Below are 18573 nucleotides of genomic sequence, written 5' to 3' on the forward strand. Positions count from 1 at the left end.
GTCAGTAATGTAAATGTTCACATTTGCTTTATCATCCACCACCAAAAACATTAAGAGGATGAGATAGATAAATGTTTGATATCCGAGTTCAACCCTTCCACCTCCCTCCCTCTGAAAACAAACAAACCTGTTACCACAGCGTCATGTTCCAATTTAATCTCATGAGGTTTGAAACTGAAGTCTTCTGCTCTTTTTGGAAAATATCACCGTCCTTTGGACATTTCTAAAAATCTAAGTGTGCATGAAGCAGAAATGTCTGCTGTAACTTCTGTGTCTCTCTGCTGGACGTCACTGTCTCTCTGCTTCCTGTTTGTCTCTGCAGGTGAGACTGAGCTTGTTTTTAATCAAACAGGATTCTCTGAATGACAAAGTAAGATGAAATTACTCAGACGTGTGTTCATGTCCATGATGACAGTGAGTCTGTACGTGATGTGATTTTCCTGTTCTCAGCACAGATGAAGAGCTCAAGCTGAATTAGAACTCAACTAAATCTTTTATATTTAAATGGCCTGCATTTGTATAGCGCTTTACTAGTCCCTAAGGACCCCAAAGCGCTTTACACTACATTCAGTCATTCACCCATTCACACACTGGCGATGCAAGCTACGTTGTAGCCACAGCTGCCCTGGGGCGCACTGACAGAGGCGAGGCTGCCGGACACTGGCGCCACCGGGCCCTCTGACCACCACCAGTAGGCAAACATGGGGTTAGTATCTTGCCCAAGGATATTTGGCATGCAGCCAGGAGGCAGCCTGGGATCGAACCACCGACCTTCTGATTAGTGGCTGACCTGCTCTGCCACCTGAGCTACAGCCACCCATAGTTTAAATCATAGTTAAACACATTCATCTGTACGAACGAGGCAGCAAGAGTAAAGCAAAAAGATAGTTTAATATTTGTTCATAGCATGATTGATGCATGCTTATTCATTCCTAATACACACTTCCTTTACAGCAGGATCAAACTAAACTACACACTAAAAAAATATTTATGTTGATTATTTCTAAGAAGATAAGGTGGTTTCTTTAAAAAGCTTCATTAGATCGCATTCTTACATTTGTTAATTTAAATGTATGTGGTCTGTCTGTAGCTCCTGACTGTGAAGTCATCAGTTGTACTTTGACCTTTAACCTCTCTGCTCTGTGTTGTTTCCTCTTTCAGACCAGAAACACATCACAGCTGAGTCTGGACAGGACGTCACTCTGACATGTCGAGCTCCACAAGGCAAACCCATCAGAGCTGTGAAGTGGAGCAGAGCTGACCTGGGAGATAAATATGTGTTTTTGTACAATGATGAGCGATTTGAAATAGATGAGCAGCATCCATCTTTTAAGAACCGGGTGGATCTGCAGGACAGACAGATGAAGGATGGAGACGTGTCTCTGATTCTGAAGGATGTGACGATTAATGACACTGGAACATACGACTGTCGTCTCATCCAGAAAGGGGTGGGTTTTTATAATCGATTTATCCATTAAAATCGATTCTGGCTTGGATAACGTAAAATCGATTCATTAAAATCCTGAATCGACTTTTTAATATAAATGTATTTTGCCCGAAATGCCAGAATCTCTGGTGAAATCTCACAAAATTTCAACAACCACCAAACAGCTAAGACAGTAAATGAGAGCAGGAACACGGATTCTGCACAAAGACTCGGCTCTTACATTGAGCCCAGCTCCAATACAAGAATTATTTGTTCCAGATTTACACCAACTTATGTAAAGGCGTAAAGATCTAATGCGAGCTTTGACGTTTTGCTCTTATGACAAAGTTGAAAAACTTGCAACAGGAGTCAGATGAAAACTGAGTGCAGCAGAGAGAGTTTTCATTGGCTCTCTTTCTGGAACAAAGTCATCTGATGGTTACGACAAATCTGAATCTTCTCCTTGGAACAGATCACTTCTAATTCAGCTTCAGTAGAATAGGGTCAGGTCAAAGAATCGGACAGAACAACTATTTTATTGTAACTCCGAATATACACCAGTTATTGAGCATTAGAACTCAATTTAGCTGCATTGATTTGCCATCAGACTAATGCAATATAATGAATCTAAGCATCTACAAAATAAATATGTTCCCACATACACACAGAAATACAGCAATAAAGCCCAGTGGACATCTCTATTCCAGACATTTTGCACTCATACGGAGTGACTTTAAACAGTTTCAGAGCTCATTTACATCCTGAATGTTTACAGAACTCTTCAGGAAATCCTGTTTGATTCAAAAAGAGTTTATTCTCACCTGCAGAGATGAGCAGGAGGCAGACAGACAGTAAAGTCCAGCAGAGAGACGCAGACGTTACAGCGGACATTTCACACAGATGTCCAACGATGGTTCGATTGTTTGAGAATGCCAGAGATTAAAAGCTGACAACATGTTATTAATAAAGTGAAAGTAACTGAGTGTGTTACAAGGTGTGCATGTGAGGTGGTGGGGGTTGGTTGAGGGTTGCTCTGACTTGTTTCTGACAGAGGTGGAGTCAGAGTAACTGAAGTGTTTCAGGGTTGAGCCCCAAGGCTTGAACTGTGTGTTTGCTCAGAACGTCAAACTCCTTTCCGGAGACTTGTTTATCAAGACACTCATCATTTAATTTCCATCGCAAATTATATTTGATTTGTATCGATTATATCCTTATTAGCACCACACAACCAGCTTTTAATGCAGTGTTGCCTGAGGGCCTGACAACAAACAGGAACGAACAAAAACCAGGACGACTCTCACTCGGTACGTTAACACGAGCTTTTTGTGTCTAATAAACTTCACATTTATGAACATATGACTGAGTTGATCAGTTGTAGTTGCGGATCTTTAGATATAATTACAAATATCCAGCACACATTTCTGACATGTTTCTTTTACGTCTCATACAAAATATATCATAAATCTTATGTACATGAAAATCTGATGGTCAACCACAATGCTTACATTCTTCAACTACAGTATGTAACCAACAAACTGACATTAAAATGTGATTGCATGTGATTTGAAGTTCATGTACCTCCCCTTTTTACCCCACACTGCAACAACAGCAGTGAAGCTCAATGACTCATTTCTTTAAACAGTTCTTAGTTTATATTAAATCAATTTTTTCAAATTTAAAGTAAGAATTGAAAAAAGCATTTAAGATCATTTTTGGGGGGTTTATACATTTTATAAATGATTTAAATCCTGTTACATAAGATAATGTTAAAATAAACTGAAAGAAACAACACAAAACGTAAGAAACACATTTTATATTAAAGCTGCAAGCAGTGATGAGCGGGTCCTCGCACCCTGGTGCACATCTGAGCGTGTGCGGTTTACAATACATACAGCACGAGCATATTGTTGAGTCACACGATCATATGATTGTCTTTAGCAGTGGATGCTGATTGGATGCTGTCATTTACCTACTGGGGCGATCGTGGCTCAAGAGTTGGCAGTTCGTCTTGTAATCGGAAGGTTGCTGGTTCGAGCCCCGGCTTGGACAGTCTCGGTCGTTGTGTCCTTGGGCAAGACACTTGACCCGTTGTCTACTGGTGGTGGTCAGAGGGCCCGGTGGCGCCAGTGTCCGGCAGCCTCGCCTCTGTCAGGGTGGCTGTGGCTACAATGTAGCTGCCATCACCAGTGTGTGAATGACTGGATATGTAAAGCACTTTGGGGTCTCTAGGGACTAGTAAAGCGCTATATAAATACAGGCCATTTACCATTTACTGAACACTTCCTGTGTTCACTAGATGGCGGTGAAGATTACGCACTAACTTTATGGCAGGCGATCATGTCTCGTGCTTGGACCCACCCGTTAAAATGTCATCTAAATGCCATGACAATGACCTATTGCTGATTTTCTGCTGCCACCAGGTGACATTTGTGTACATGGACGTCTCCAGACTCAAATTCCCATCAAGCACAAGTTTTAAGTTTGGAACATATTGGATAATTTGCAGTTGAGATATACGATTTTGAGTCTTTTGGCGAATGATTAAAATTAGTGCCATGACATTTCAACAACAAGTCTCTTTTTAAGACTGACTAAATTAGAATTTGGAGAAAACTCACAGTTTTGAACATAAACTGAGTACATCTGCTTCAGGGTATGAGGCTGCTGTATAATGAAAAATGTTCTTTATTTGTTTAAATGATGCTGTCTTTGTGGTATTGTATCAAGAGTCCAGCAGCATGATTTAAAATGCTGTGTTAAATTACATTTCAAACTAGAGAGCCGTGTGTGTGTGTGATGTATGTCGGGGGTTTTTATTGTCTTAAAGCTTTCAGAATCTTTAGATATTGTACATATAAATAGTTAAAGTTAAGCAGTAAACAACACCATGAAATATAGTTAAAGTAACTCAAGTGCCAATGTGTCCCCAGTGCACGATACCTTCGGATAATGTTTACATTACTCTGCACCAGAGATGAGTGCGAGGATGTGACATTTATGGGGTTAATGACCTGTGTTGAACTTGAATTCACAGTTTTCATTGTCACAAACTTTGGCTCTATTTCACCTGCTCGGATCACGATTGGTAAATGAAACTAAACGGAAAACTTGAGAGAGCTGGTTTGTTTAGTGAAATCAGTGAGCAAGAGCTGGTCTGACTCTTAGGTGTAAACATATAATATAGCATCCAAATCAATTTCATTCAGCTTATTTCTGTAGCACCAAATCCCAGATTATAGTCGTTAGCTTCTGATATCAGACGAGATCAAGTGAACGCGCCAAACATTCGTATGGAGGAAATTAAAAAAAGCAAACCAGGAGTCAGACAAAAATTCACTTCAATTCGCGGAATTTTAATTATCTGTTTTCCTTTAACAAACCCTCACCTGACGGTTAGCAAAACCAGTTTTATCTGCTCTCTGGAACAGACCCAGGATCAGATCTAGTTCAGCCAGAACTCAATGACCAGTTCACAGAACTGTCTTTCAGAACATACACCAGGTGCACAACAGTGCATTAACTCACCATCAAACTAATACGATATAATACATTTGAATATACAAATATAAAATATAAAAAAACATCTGCCATGCCACATGCAAAACATTGATATGAGGAAATGAACAAGACAAACCAGGAGTCTGATAAAAGTTCACTGTCATTGGCTGAATTTTATTTGGCTATATTCTCGGAACAAAACCTCACCTGACGGTGAGGGGAGGACGAGGACATGACATTTATGGGATTAATGATCTCTGCTAAGCTTAAATTCACAGTTTCTTTTCATCTGCTCCGATCGTGATTGCTAAATTAAACTAAACACATGATGTGATTCAGAGCAGTTTGCTTACCATTAGCTTGTTTTAGGACTGTTTTTGTTTGGGTGAAACATCAACATCAATATGTTAGATGTTTAGCCCATTTAGTAGTTGGAGTTTCATCCATTATTTAGGATGCCTGGGTTCAAAAACCTCCAGATACATGTCGACATGTTGCTCAGATGTATTGAGAGACAAACCACACCCTGCCTCTTTTCAGTGTTTAACTAAGATGTCTTATCTTTGGTTTGGTCCCTGATCACAAAAAACAAAAACGTTTGAAAAAGTGAATTTTGGATTTCTTCATGACTCCAGCTGCCCGAGTACAGCTACGTTTACTGACTCACACATCTGACATAGTTAGTGACCATAAATAAAACAGATTGTTGTGAATCAGGACTAAAAAATGTAAAGTGTTGAAAAAACGGGTTTTGTGTGTTGTGGTTTCAGTGCTCGGCATGTCAGTTTACAGAAATGATGTTACTGAAACCAGAAACTACAAAGGGCCTCTGGATGGAATTTCATCAGAAGAGAAGGAACAAAGTAGTTCATGACTATTTTAAACACATTAAAAACTCCAACATGATTTATTACATTGCTCTGTCGTCTCAGGCCCTGCCGTCATCAGGGCAAACTGCAAAACTGATATGAACATAATCAACCCAGATATTTGTTTACATGGCCACTAGAGGACGATGTTTGAGCACTACACACACACTTCATCAGATCATCCATTATTTAAGAACATTCAGTTGAACATGAGCATGTTTTTTTTTAAATAAATATCAGTGCTTTAATTAACTATTAATAAAAACCAGCTTCACTTAAATATGCCCATATGGAAAAGATATATATAAATCTTATAAAGTTTGTATCTGTCTTGTGTGAAACTTGTATGAAAAGCATACAAGTGAAAACAGATATAAATATATATATAAGATCCCTTGAAAAATTATATAATGAAACTTGTATGTTTTGGATACTTCCTAAAACAATATATGAAAGTAATGAGAAAGTGGCCACTTTCATGAGTAAATCATATAAGCCTTATATGATTAACTATATGAAGAAGGCCACATCTGATGCAAGACTTTTTAAAGTTTTTATTATGTCTTTTCCATATGGACAGAGAGGATCCTCTGCGTCGTCCTAATGCAGCGCTGTCTGTAGAGATCCTGCATGGCTGGCAGTTCAGTCCCGGTGATGCGCTGTGCTGATCTCACCACCCTCTGCAGAGCTGTGCGGTCCAAAGCATTACAGCTGCCTTGCCAGGTGGTGATGCAGCCAGTCATACTTTCAATGGTGGATCGATAGAAGTTTGTAAGTATTCTGGGGTTCATGCCGAATCTTCTCAGGCACCGCAGGAAAAAGAGCTGCTGTCTTGCTGCTTTTGTGATCACACCAACATGGTGTGACCAGCTCAGATCCTCGTGGATGTTGATGCCCAGGAATTCACTATATGAAGTAAGCTAAAGCTGATGCAAGTCTCTTATAAGTAGGGATGGGTATCGTTTAGGTTTTATCCGATACCGGTGCCAAACCGGTACTTTTGAAACGGTGCCGGTGCTTAAACAGTGCTGAAACCGGTGCTTAAAGAATGGAGAACACAATTTTGTGTCCAAAAACCTCCCATGTTCAGCTGGTTTTTATAAAAAGATAACAATGTTAGCCTTTTCTGCAGCTATGGGGCATATATGGCATCACTCTAGGCTGGAAGCAGTGCTTAAACAATGGAAAAAACACCAACTTTGTCCAAAAACCTCTCATGTTTAACTGTTTTCCACTTTTTCTTTGGTCATTTTAGCCTTTTTGGCCAGGGTGAAGGGAGTATCTGCCATCAAACAAGAAGACATGTAGCTATGATGATGTTTGCTAGTTCACCTTACCTGCATTAATGTAATAACGTGGTTAGCCTACTCAACATAAATTACACATGAACAACATTAAGCTACTCACGCAGAGAAGAACGGCTGCTGCTGCTGTCATCATCATCCGTCATCATTTCTGCTACACTGGCAGGGCTAGGGGCCAGGACTCTCCTCTTCGGGTTTTTGGGGAATGTTGCTAACTCCGGGTCCGATAACAGGCAACCCACCCGCAGTAGATGTGCTCGGTGTGAGGTCTCGCAGCAAGCTATCAAATACGGCGCATTTCTCGGCTTTTAAAAAAAACGCTATGCGTCGCCAGGTGCTTCATCGGATTCGAGGTGTTACCTCCTTTGACAGTATCACAGTATCAGCTTAAAGCACTTGTTGCTGCTGAGTTTTCATATTTTGCTGTGAACTACAGCCAGAGTTTGACCGCTTCGACTTGGTCATTTTTAATCTGTAAAAAAAAAAGATGACAAAGGATGAACTGAAGCTCCGCCATCACGTGATGTCACATGCTGCTGTTTCTGATGTCACTTAAAAAAAAAAAAAAAAAAAAATAATAATCTGTAGCTCTGCTCTAAAAGAACGTACGTACCTGGACCCGCCTACTATCCTCGGAAACGTAAAATGATTGGCTAGAAGTGTATCACAGCTCAGGAACAAAAAGCACTGAAATAAAGCACCGAAATGTGCGCTGCTTTTCGGTCTGGTTACTACCGTTTATGTCATCATGGCACCGGACACCGGTACCCATCCCTACTTATAAGTTTTTCCCATTTCTTTTCCATATGGCTCAGTCAAATCCTGAATTTGGGGTTGCTTTGTAACTCAAAGCAATCATTTAAAGAATTCATCATTCAATAATTGTTTCCAATGAACGAGCTTCTGTATATCACACTTACACATACAGCATTAGCAAGTATTTTCATCATATAAAAACACAAGCTACTCGTCCATCAGAGCTTCATCTTTCAGGCCTCTGCTGTCCTTCCTGTAAGCATCACTTTTTTCTTGCTTTGCATTGTAAACATCATTTAAACTGCTGCTGCGCTGACACACTGCTCTAAACGAACTACCCAAAAACACAAGTTGTTGACTTCAATAGATTTGCAAACATTAGCTACAAATGAGTGAGAGCAAGGTCAGGAAGTACAGGTAATATATTTCTCAGGATGCCCCTCACTTAAAAAAAAAAAAAAAAAAACTAACCAGGAAGCTAATTTTAATTAGTTTACTGTAAATTGAAAAATATTTTCTGTTAAAATTCATTAGGAAAATATATATTTATATAAACAATAAAAAAGTTAAGTTTAGGTTTACAGGGGAAAAGCATGAGCTAACCCATGACCATGACAATGACACAAGGGAACTCTCACATCTTACAAAGTACACACACATCATGTCACGTGAAATGGAATCAAACCCTGCAGGTTGTCATTCATTAAACAAGAAAAAAATCTGCTCCGCTGTAACACTGTTAATGTTTTACCACTAGATGGCACCAGACAATATAACCACTAACTTTGTAATCCAAGTTAACATAGTGAAATTGCTTTGTTTCTCTTCCAAGTGTAGTGCTATATTATTATTATTATTATTATTATTATTATTATTATTATTATTATTATTATTATTATTACTATTTAATATGTCAGCTGCTGCGGGCCGGTTTCAGTGACACTTACAACATCAAGGCGAAGTTCTCCATCTGTAATAAAGTTTTTCTGTGAAGTTTACAGCAACTGGAAAATTTCTGCTGCTGTGGTTTCATGCTTGATTTTTTGTGTGTGCTTGTTTTAATATTTTGTTTGTTTTATATATATAGTCGTTCTTTTGTTGTTTTTAGTGTTATGTTTATGGTTTTCTGCTGTGAAATAAAGCATGCGTCAGTTAGCCACAACCGGAAGAAGTCAAATTTTCCATCTGACATCACAGAAAGAGAACAAGTTTATTAATCCTGCAGAGAAACTAAAGTATTTCTATGCAAACATAAACAAGGTGCTTAACTCATATGGTTCATATACAACATAAAAAAAGACATTTAACACTCCACAAGTAAGATCTGAGTTATGACTCATATTCGTTTAAATAAGTGAAAAAATACATAAAACATAAAAATATGTACAACATGTGGATGTTCTCTGATTTGAAGTTCTGAATGGACCAGTTAGAAACCAGCAGCTGGACGTCAGTGGTTGGACTGGTGGACTACTTCAGTGAAGAGTAGACGACGTCTGGTTCTGGTTTAAAGTCTGAACACAAACACACACAGTTCAAACAACAGGAAACATGATTACAAGCTTTGTAGTTCAATCAATCCACCTCTCTGCATCACACGGTTCAGATGTTACTGAGAACACCTCAGTGCTTCTGTGCCGCCCACACTTGTTTGTGCTTGTTGAACTTCATAAAACTCAAACGAGGAACCCACAAAACTGAAAAACTTGCATCAGCTGCATTCAGGGAAATTAAAATTCGAATATTTCCTGTTTCCAACTTCTCACAGAAGATTTCTCAGACAGACCAACACGTAAAAACACAAACCTTGAATTATCAATCCTCACCACTAGACATGATTCTCGTAAGTAGGAGCATTCCCACATTTTCCACTAGATATTTCTTCTCTTGGTCAATATTTAGCTATTTGTCTTGTCTGACAACCTCCTCTGTCACAGCATCTTTTATTTCACGTCACTGCTGCAAGATGTAGCTACAAGTAGTGAGGCTTCAGACAGTAAAGGTGAACAGTGATGCACAGTTGTGTTGAAGCTGTGAAGCGAGTGTGGGTGTGTAAAATTTGACCCAGTTTGACCCACGTGTAGTGGAAAAAATAAGCAGCGTAGGAAGACAGGAAGTTACTGGGCTGAAACACATTGTAATTGAATTTATTTGAGTTTGGTTATAATTTGTGTTATGCTTCCTCTCTGTAGGACAGGATAACAGATACGCTTCACATTTAACATAAAACTTATCTGGTTATTTCCTGAGTAGCTGTGCTTGATTCACACTTATAAAAAATCTTTATTTATCTTATACTGAACTCTCTTCAGCCTCTGTCTTCATTCTCTATTTTATTTGACCTTTAATGAAACATTCAGCTGATTGGCTGTCCTTTACGTGGGTGTGGCTCTTCTGCCTGAGATGAGCATAATAAGGATATCTTTATTTATCTCTATGACAGCATATCGATCTAACAAGTGAGGTAGAATAAGTGAATACTGGGGTGAGTTAGAGACAGGTGATCTGCTGTGGTAACCCTTTAATGGAGAAGAAGAAAAAGAAAAATGATGGACTGTGATTCTACAGCAGTCAGAAGGCACCTTCAGTTCTCACTTCTGACTACACAACACCTGTCTCAGCCTCTGCAGAAATAAACACACAAATTACTACACTACACTAACAGCACTGATATACTACTGAAATAAATCTGTGGCAGTTTTTTATTTATTTTTGATTATGCAGACATTAACGTATAGCATTTGCACTTAGCAGCAGGTTTTCACAGTTTTCTCCACTTTTTTTCTTTTCTGCTGAGAACAGGAACTGATTGCATAAAACTTGTAGGTGTTTGTATGATGAAATTGCACAACCACAGTCATGGCCTTTCAGTGCAGTCTCACACATTTCACCACAGAGCACCAAGAAAACACGCTCTCACAAAATGAACACTGCCATTGGCTAAAACCAGATTTCTCTGTGGTGGTTTCTTCAGCTACAGTTTAGAATCAACAACAGGAAGTAGCTGCTGCGGTTAAACATGCAGGACTTGTTTCACTGCATTAAAGGATAATTGTTGTATTTAGTGTGAACATTCACACTGCTAACAGCTTTTGCATATCAAAACCAGACACATTTTGGCTGCTAATGGATTTATTACCCAGTTATTGCATTGCCAAATGCCCAAACACACCAGATCAAATTTGGCCCAAACAAAACCACCAATACCAAAACTCCTCATTTTCATTTATTTACTTAGGTGGAGTTGGAGCTACCACACCGTCAAATATGCCTGCAAGAGTCAACTCTGTCCCCTGGTCTCAATTTTGGATTGAGATGGGTTGTGTGTTTTAATAAATGTTTTATTAGCTGTTTCTTTACCTTTAACTGATCAAAGGAACTAAAAAAATCAATAATCGGTATGACCAAAGTTATTCTCCATTCTCCATTTCGTTGTGTTGTTCTATTCAGGTATGCTTTTACTGCATCCGCAGTGTGAAATGAAGCTGTTGCCAATTGGATGCTTTCCAGATGGTATTGCATGGTGGATCAAAATCCACTTACTTTTCTGTTCCATCAGTTTTGGCGGTCACAGGCTAGTGCTGATGTCAAGTCTACATAAATGGAGAGAACGGCATGGGGAAGCGGACCCAGTGCAATTAACCATTTTGATCTTTAAGAATGAGCACACCAGATCGGTCAGGATTAAACATGACTGCCTCTGGTACTGTTGGCTACAGAATGCAGGGGAAAAATGTGCTATTGTTACCCAAAGACAAAGGAAGAGGAAAGGGTGAGAGGTAGTGAACGTGGGTGAGTTTGAATACTTGTGCACTACATTGTCAGCATACAGGCTTATTTTATCTTCTGTATTTTCAGTTTTAACTCCTTCAATATCTACATTTTGTCAACTTTGAAGTAGATCTAAGATTGATGGACTCTGATGCTTAATGAATAAACTGCAATATGATATTAGAATGTTATCACACAGTTTATCGGGGGAAAGTGTGATTTTAAGCTTTTAACCAGCTGTTAGTTTTGTTTAGTCGGCTCTTGACTCTCTCCAGAGACAGGAAGGTAAAAAGACTAATCTGATGACAATAATTAATGGAAAGAATATCAGGACCAATTAAGAATTTTTATGCATGCTTCTGACTTCTGTTCAGTACATGAGATGTGAGGTGAGGAGGAAGAAGACAACATTTCATTAGCATCCTTGACATTTTAATTTCTTTGCTAAAGAAACAATGCTAAATTGTCTGCTGTCTGTTCTAATGTTAGCATTTAGCTTAAAGCAAAGGACCAGTTGTTGGTTATAGAAGTGAACTATGATGGAGACAAGACGCAGCTGTACCTCTCATCTTTGAATTGTTTTGCATCTCTTTGATGATGATTTCTGCATAGCTGGTGTCCTCAGATGTCACTGATGAGTACACTGCAGCTGAATCTCTCACTGCACAATAAAAGACACACAGGACCATCAGCTAATAGGAGAGCTGCTCCCACAGAGGTTTTTGCTACTATAGAAAACCTTCAGAGAATACATAACATTTCAGTTATAGATCACCTGAGATAACTGACAACATTACTTCCCATTATCAAGATGACAGTGAAAATATCAGACAAACTACAAAATTATGGTGGTAATAAGAGGTGTATTCAGAATTTAAATGGGTTTTAAAATGTTGCCGCCCATCACAAAAAACTGTGAAGTCTGTTAAAAAACAATCTGTAAACAATATTAAATAAGTTCGTCTAATATGAGGAATTAATTCCTATTTTAAATAAACAGCTCTGTGTTGAAACACCTGCAGCTGAAATGTTTTCTTTCTATCAGAAACAGGATGCTGGACGACTGCAGAGCTGTTAGCTTCAGCTAACCACAGACCACAAACACAATGAACAAAAAGTAACACATAATAATTTTAAGACAAAAACTCATATTTTATCAAGATTATTCTTTTCTAGCCTTAAATTGTTGACAAAGAAACAAATCAAATAAAACAACATGTTTGTAAAAGTGTGAATTAATTTAAGTAAAATGTGAAATGCTCGGACATGCAGAGGGGGGATAGTATATATACTGGACAAAGGATTTTAAAGATGGTGCTGCCTTGCAGGAGTGTTGGTGTGACAGAAGAGGATGTGACAGATGATAGCAGAGTGATTCCAGATCCAGATCCAGAGTTTTTCCCTGTCAGTCAAATGTTTATCTCAGCTGTCAAAGCTGGGTGAGAAGCATCCAAGTTTATTTCGTCTGGAGGTTTTTGCCACTGTTATCTGTTGTTTGCACTATTGAAGCTTTCTTTTCTTTTTTTCTGCCTGGCAGTTTTTGCAATTACAATCCATGGTGATGTTTTGAAAATTACAATTCAGACGCAGAACATGTTCAAAATAAAGATTCAATCAATCAATCAATTTTATATATGTAAGATGTAACAACTTGAAGATAGTAACTTTTGCATGCAATGTAAGCACAAAACAAAGTTAATCATAATACATGTGTAAATAAACCAACACATGTAAAAAATGTTAAGTCTGAGTCTCACCTTCAGGTTTCCTGTTAACACATCGTCTCACCAGCAGAACCAGTAACACCAGTAGAACCACAACACAGACTGATCCAACACATGACAACACAGAGAGAACAGGAAGAAAGCTGGATGTAGGTGGAGGTGTGGTGGTTTGTTCCCCTAAAATAAAGCAAACACAGTCATTAAGTTGTCGTCACATTGTGAATGTTGAAAGCTGCAGAAACACAGACAGGTGAGTGTGTCACCTGTGACAGTGATCCAGCTGGATGGAGACTCTCCATGACCGCTGATGTCACACTTGTAGAGGCCTTCATCAGACCTGGAAACATGCTGGATGGTCATGTGACCTGTAGTCTCATCCCCAATAAAGACACCATCTTTGAAAAAAGCAGCTGGGAGGTTGGAGGGAGTGGTCTTTGTTTTACAGAGCAGAGTGACGTCATCTCCCTCCATCACAGGGAGGACAGGACTCTGCAGGATCACTGATCCACCTCAACACAGAGACAAACTACAGCATTTCATCCATTTACACACAGCTTCATCAACACTAACTCCACACACTCAGCTTACCAGTGACTGTCAGGTTAACCATGTTACTGATGGGACCCTCTCTGGACTCACACCAGTAAACTCCACTGTCATGAATCATCATACTGATGTCACAGGAAGAACCAGCTGGTTCTCCCCACCCATCTCCACACTGGGTCCTCTGTCGTTTGCTTGTGTTTCTCCTCAGAGTCCATCCAGCAGAGCTGTCGTCCTCCTCACAGCTCAGAGACACAAAGTTTCCTTTAAAGAACTGAGAGCTGCTGGGACTCACAGTCAGACGAGCTGTGAGGGTTACAATGAAAAAAAGCGATGATCTGTTGTACTTTACATTGTGAAGCATGAACCCAATCAGGTCATATCAGTGAGCATTTCTCAGTTTTAAACTGTGACAGAAGAAGGTTACTGACCTTGGTTTGTTGTGCAGCTCAGCAGTGAGATCAGAACTAAAGAGAAATGACACTCAGGTTGATTTGAGGTGAACATAAAGAACAACTCCACACAAACAGCTGACAAACTGAGGAAGCGCCCTCTTTCCAATAACTAAACCCTTTTAACTGAAAAAAAAAGAAACTTAGAAACTTAAAAATAGATACAAACTACGTCAACCATCACCTACTGGCACTGATGCAACTAAACCACATACCACAACATGTCCAAGTTCAGTTTCATATCAAGGAAATTTAAAGACAGTTATTTATTGTTTTCTTTCCATGTGGCTAGATTATTGTAACCATTTATATTCATGCCTAAGCCTAGAAAGTTTCCATTAACCATTTAAGATCTACCATAGAACCAAGTCCGCCAGAGCTCAATCTTTATATTTTTACATGCTGTAGTGCCATTTTTGGGATCATTTCAAGTTGCTATCCATCAATTCAACCGTTATATCCCACATTTTAATGATATGAGTGCATAGTAACTACATAAATTACAAAAAAATGTCTTCATAGTTTTATTTTTGAGATGCGCCAATTTTTATTTACTGCAGGAAAAATGAAAATAAATATTATAATGCAAATTTGCAAAAAACAGCATATGCATCAAAATAAACTATTCCCAGCAGTGCAATTTGAGTTCTAAGCATCCCAGAAACGATACACAAAAGCATAAAACATGACATTTAAAAACAGCAGTATAGGCTTATAAGGCCCTGAAGGTAAAAAACTACCTTTTTTGCAAAATGACATCAGATAATGGCGGACATGCGATAGTTCGCGCTGACATCTATTCCAACGTAGGAAGTGCTATGATCGAATCGGCAAAGCGTGTTTCTGGAATATTGTGTTTTTGTTGCTGCAAGGGTTTTTTATGCAATTTTTGCAAATCTATATGTGGAAGGGCAAGCTGATGGCATAAGATGTAAGTACAACTGCTCCGGTTTCATATGCAAATTTTTTTTTATTGCACTAGCTTACGTGGTTCCAGTTCTACAGGGATTTAAAAATAGTTACGCAACTATTAGGGCCCTTCAGGAGGTCATCATCAAAGAAGAGACTCGGAAGGCTGGTGAATTGAGCAAACAGCAATCTCCAAATAGTTGATTGTGGGAGAAACGTTTTGTAACTCATCCAAGTGACTTCTTCAGTCTCAGCTGACTGCAGGTTTCAATCTTATAAACAGTACATTTGCATAATGACTGAAACCAGCCCACTGAAGGAACAATGGGCTGGGAGCTCAGTTCCTTCATCATAATTATGCAAATTCTCATGACCATTGATCAACAACCACTGACCAAAACCCACTGATCAAAGACCACTGATGAATGGCCATGAGTACCATTCACAGAGAGTTGGGGAATGGCTGCAATCACAGCATTGTAAGATGGCGAAAGATGTACCTTTAGGCCCCCTCCTCGATTCAGAGATGGTCTTTCCCTTTTCACGTAAATGGCCTCCTTTACTCCGCGCTCACACCAGCGTTCCTCCCTGTCCAGGATGTGTACATCCTCATCCTTGAAAGAGTGTCCACTGGTGTAAATAGACTGCAGAGTCCTGGCCTGACGAGGTGGCTCTTCTGTGTTGTGCCATCCGCTTTGCCAGAGGTTGTTTAGTTTCCCCGATGTATAAATCCTGGCAATCCTCCTGCACTTAACAGCGTACACTATGTTACTCTGTTTGTGTCGGGGGATCCAATCCTTGGGGTGGACCAATTTTTGGCGCAGTGTGTTCTGGGGTTTAAAAGCCACAGAGACACGGTGTTTAGAAAAAATGCATCTCAGCTGCTCCGATACTCCTGACACATATGGGATCACTACAGGTTTTTGCTTGGGCAGCGGTTGTCCTTCTCTCCTGGATCGGCTGGAGCTTTCTTTAGGTGCCTTTCCAGCTTTGACAAAAGTCCAGCTGGGATAACCACATTTACTCAGAGCCTTCTTGAAGTGATGTTCTTCTGCCTCCATGGCCGCTGTGTCAGTGGGGATGGTGTTCGCTCTGTGTTGTAGCGTCCTGATCCTGATGACACCCAGTTTGTGCTCCAGTGCATGATGAGAGTCAAACCTTAAGTTCTGATCCATATATGTAGGTTTAATGATCAAAGAACTGAACTCATGCATCAAAACGACCCCTCGGATGGAGGCAGGTGTTAGAGTTTGCATTGTTGATTGTCATTTATGCTTAGAAATATTTAACCATAGATGCTTAGAGGTGTATAATCAATTGTGTAGTGATAAGTTGTGTGATCTTTAACAGGCTACAGAGGCTTGGTGTGCATTCCACACTAGAATGCACACCTACATCCTGGGAGCACGGGAAGAGGTCGCATTTTGTTTTAATTGTTTTATGGTAGGATTAACGTAGCTACGTCTGTTCTAGTCTAAGTGCTTTTCTGTTTAGATGAACTGCTGGACTTCCTCACCGGGGGGGGTCTAGTCTACCCTCTTCCTGACCAAGGATGTTTGACCCTTTGATCAGCAACACACACACACACACACACACACACACACACACACACACACACACACACACACACACACACACACACACACAGTTAATGAACCTATGCATATTCATGTAACCTCAATAAAAGGACAGTGTTACGGGAGGACGGACGAGAGCTACTGGGGTCAAGCGAAGGAACGGCGTTTGTCTGGTTCTCTCCCGTGCACGAGTACCATGAAGAAGTTTGCCTACTTGCGTCTTGCTTGCAGTGTAATTATATTGTCTTAACGTTCCAGCGAATAGGTTTATGCTACAAACCTATCAGCAGGTGTTAGCAATAGTGATCTGACTCATCTGGTGGCATGGTAGGAACCCCACATTGGTGGAGAAGGAGACACTAAGGGGCCGACCTGAAGGGTCCACTGCCTGAGGATTTGTCGACAGCTCAAGCCCCAGAGGTTCAGATTCAGGCAGCTTAGGATACTATGCTCAGGAGCAATAAGACAGGGCTGCTCAGCAGACAGTGTTGAGGAGTAACAGAATACGAACCTGGCTACGAGTCCGACACAGAACCCGACGTATTAGCCAGACGTCCCTTTACTACGGTTTAGAGCTGCAGACCTGTTTTATATACGTGCGGAGATCACGAGATCACTGCAAAAAGTGCAGCCGTACCTAATGTCAGTCCTACTGTTACTCATTTTATATTAATGTTTAAAAATCTATTTGGTATAAGTATGGCAAGTAGCCTTCAGCAATAGTAATAAATCACACAGCAATAGTACATTCATGTAGCTGTAAAAAGCATGATAAAAGTATTCAGGATACGTTACTCTGATTGACTTACATAACATTGAGTAACATAACAGAATATGTTACAGAATACATTTTGGGGCATGTATTCTGTAATCTGTAGTGGAATACATTTTAAAGTAACCTTCCCAACACTGTCAGCAGAGCATGCAGGTTTGCTGTGTCCAAATTCAGGGGCATCATGCTTTGACGGCCGCATTTGTAGGCAATTACATCACAGCGATGTGACCAAGGCTATCCAAATTCGAAGACTGCTCCAAATGTGGGGACAAATGCGTCCTCCTTTTCCCTAGATTTGACTAATGGGTGGGGTGTATCCTTTGTGGCCCAACCTATCCCGGAATTCATAGTGCAGCCCAGCCAATTCTAATTTCCAAGCTCGTGTCAGCTTGACACCAGCAATATTTTTTTAATAAAGTTTGGATAACAAAGGTGAATAAAACTGAATAAAACATACCTAAAGCTGACAGACAGCTGCTAGCATATGTCATCCATCCATCCATCCATGCATTAATTTTCTTAACCAGTGTGTCCTCGACTCCTGAGCAAAGATAAAGAGTCAGTTCAGACCTGCAGTTGGTCCTCGTGGTGTTTGAACTTGAATTCAGCCTGATTTGTTTTTCATGTCTTCTCCTCCATCATCAGTTATCAGGAGAGCAGACAGTCAAAGTACAAGAATTCAAACAAACACAGAGATTCTACTTACAGAGCAGACACAGCACAGATGTTTCCTTCATCGTCCTTCTCACTCATTTGAGCTTTTTTTCATTTCTGTCACTGACACCAAGTAAAGCCCGCCCTCTTCCTCTGAGCACCAGCTTTCTATTGGTTCAAAGGCAGTGAGTGGTTAGTGTGTGTGTGTGTGTGGACGTCCCCCTCAGTGAGAGAGGCAGATATGAGCTGAAACACAGGAATCAAACCAGGGACGCTGCTGTTATGGAGCTGAACTGGAACCATTCAGACACTGAG

The 18573-nt window shown here is 40.0% G+C and overlaps 1 protein-coding gene across 1 annotated transcript in view; it reads right to left on the reverse strand.

The window, feature by feature from the left end:
* Nucleotides 1–18341, reverse strand: part of LOC146635124 (low affinity immunoglobulin gamma Fc region receptor III-like) — a 114186-nt gene extending 95845 nt beyond the window's left edge. Inside the window, exons 1-3 of the mRNA XM_085345939.1 lie at nt 18311–18341; nt 14323–14358; nt 13937–14197 (exon numbers count right to left, since the gene is read on the reverse strand). Of these exons, the coding sequence (XP_085202065.1) occupies nt 13937–14197; nt 14323–14358; nt 18311–18341 (328 nt within the window). The remainder of the gene's footprint in view (nt 1–13936; nt 14198–14322; nt 14359–18310) is intronic.
* Nucleotides 18342–18573: the final 232 nt, after the last annotated feature.

The sequence above is a fragment of the Diplotaxodon limnothrissa genome, linkage group LG3 (genome assembly GCF_057381915.1).
Source record: "Diplotaxodon limnothrissa isolate DT_005_m linkage group LG3, D_limnothrissa_male_GT1.1, whole genome shotgun sequence".
NCBI classification, from domain to species: domain Eukaryota; kingdom Metazoa; phylum Chordata; class Actinopteri; order Cichliformes; family Cichlidae; genus Diplotaxodon; species Diplotaxodon limnothrissa.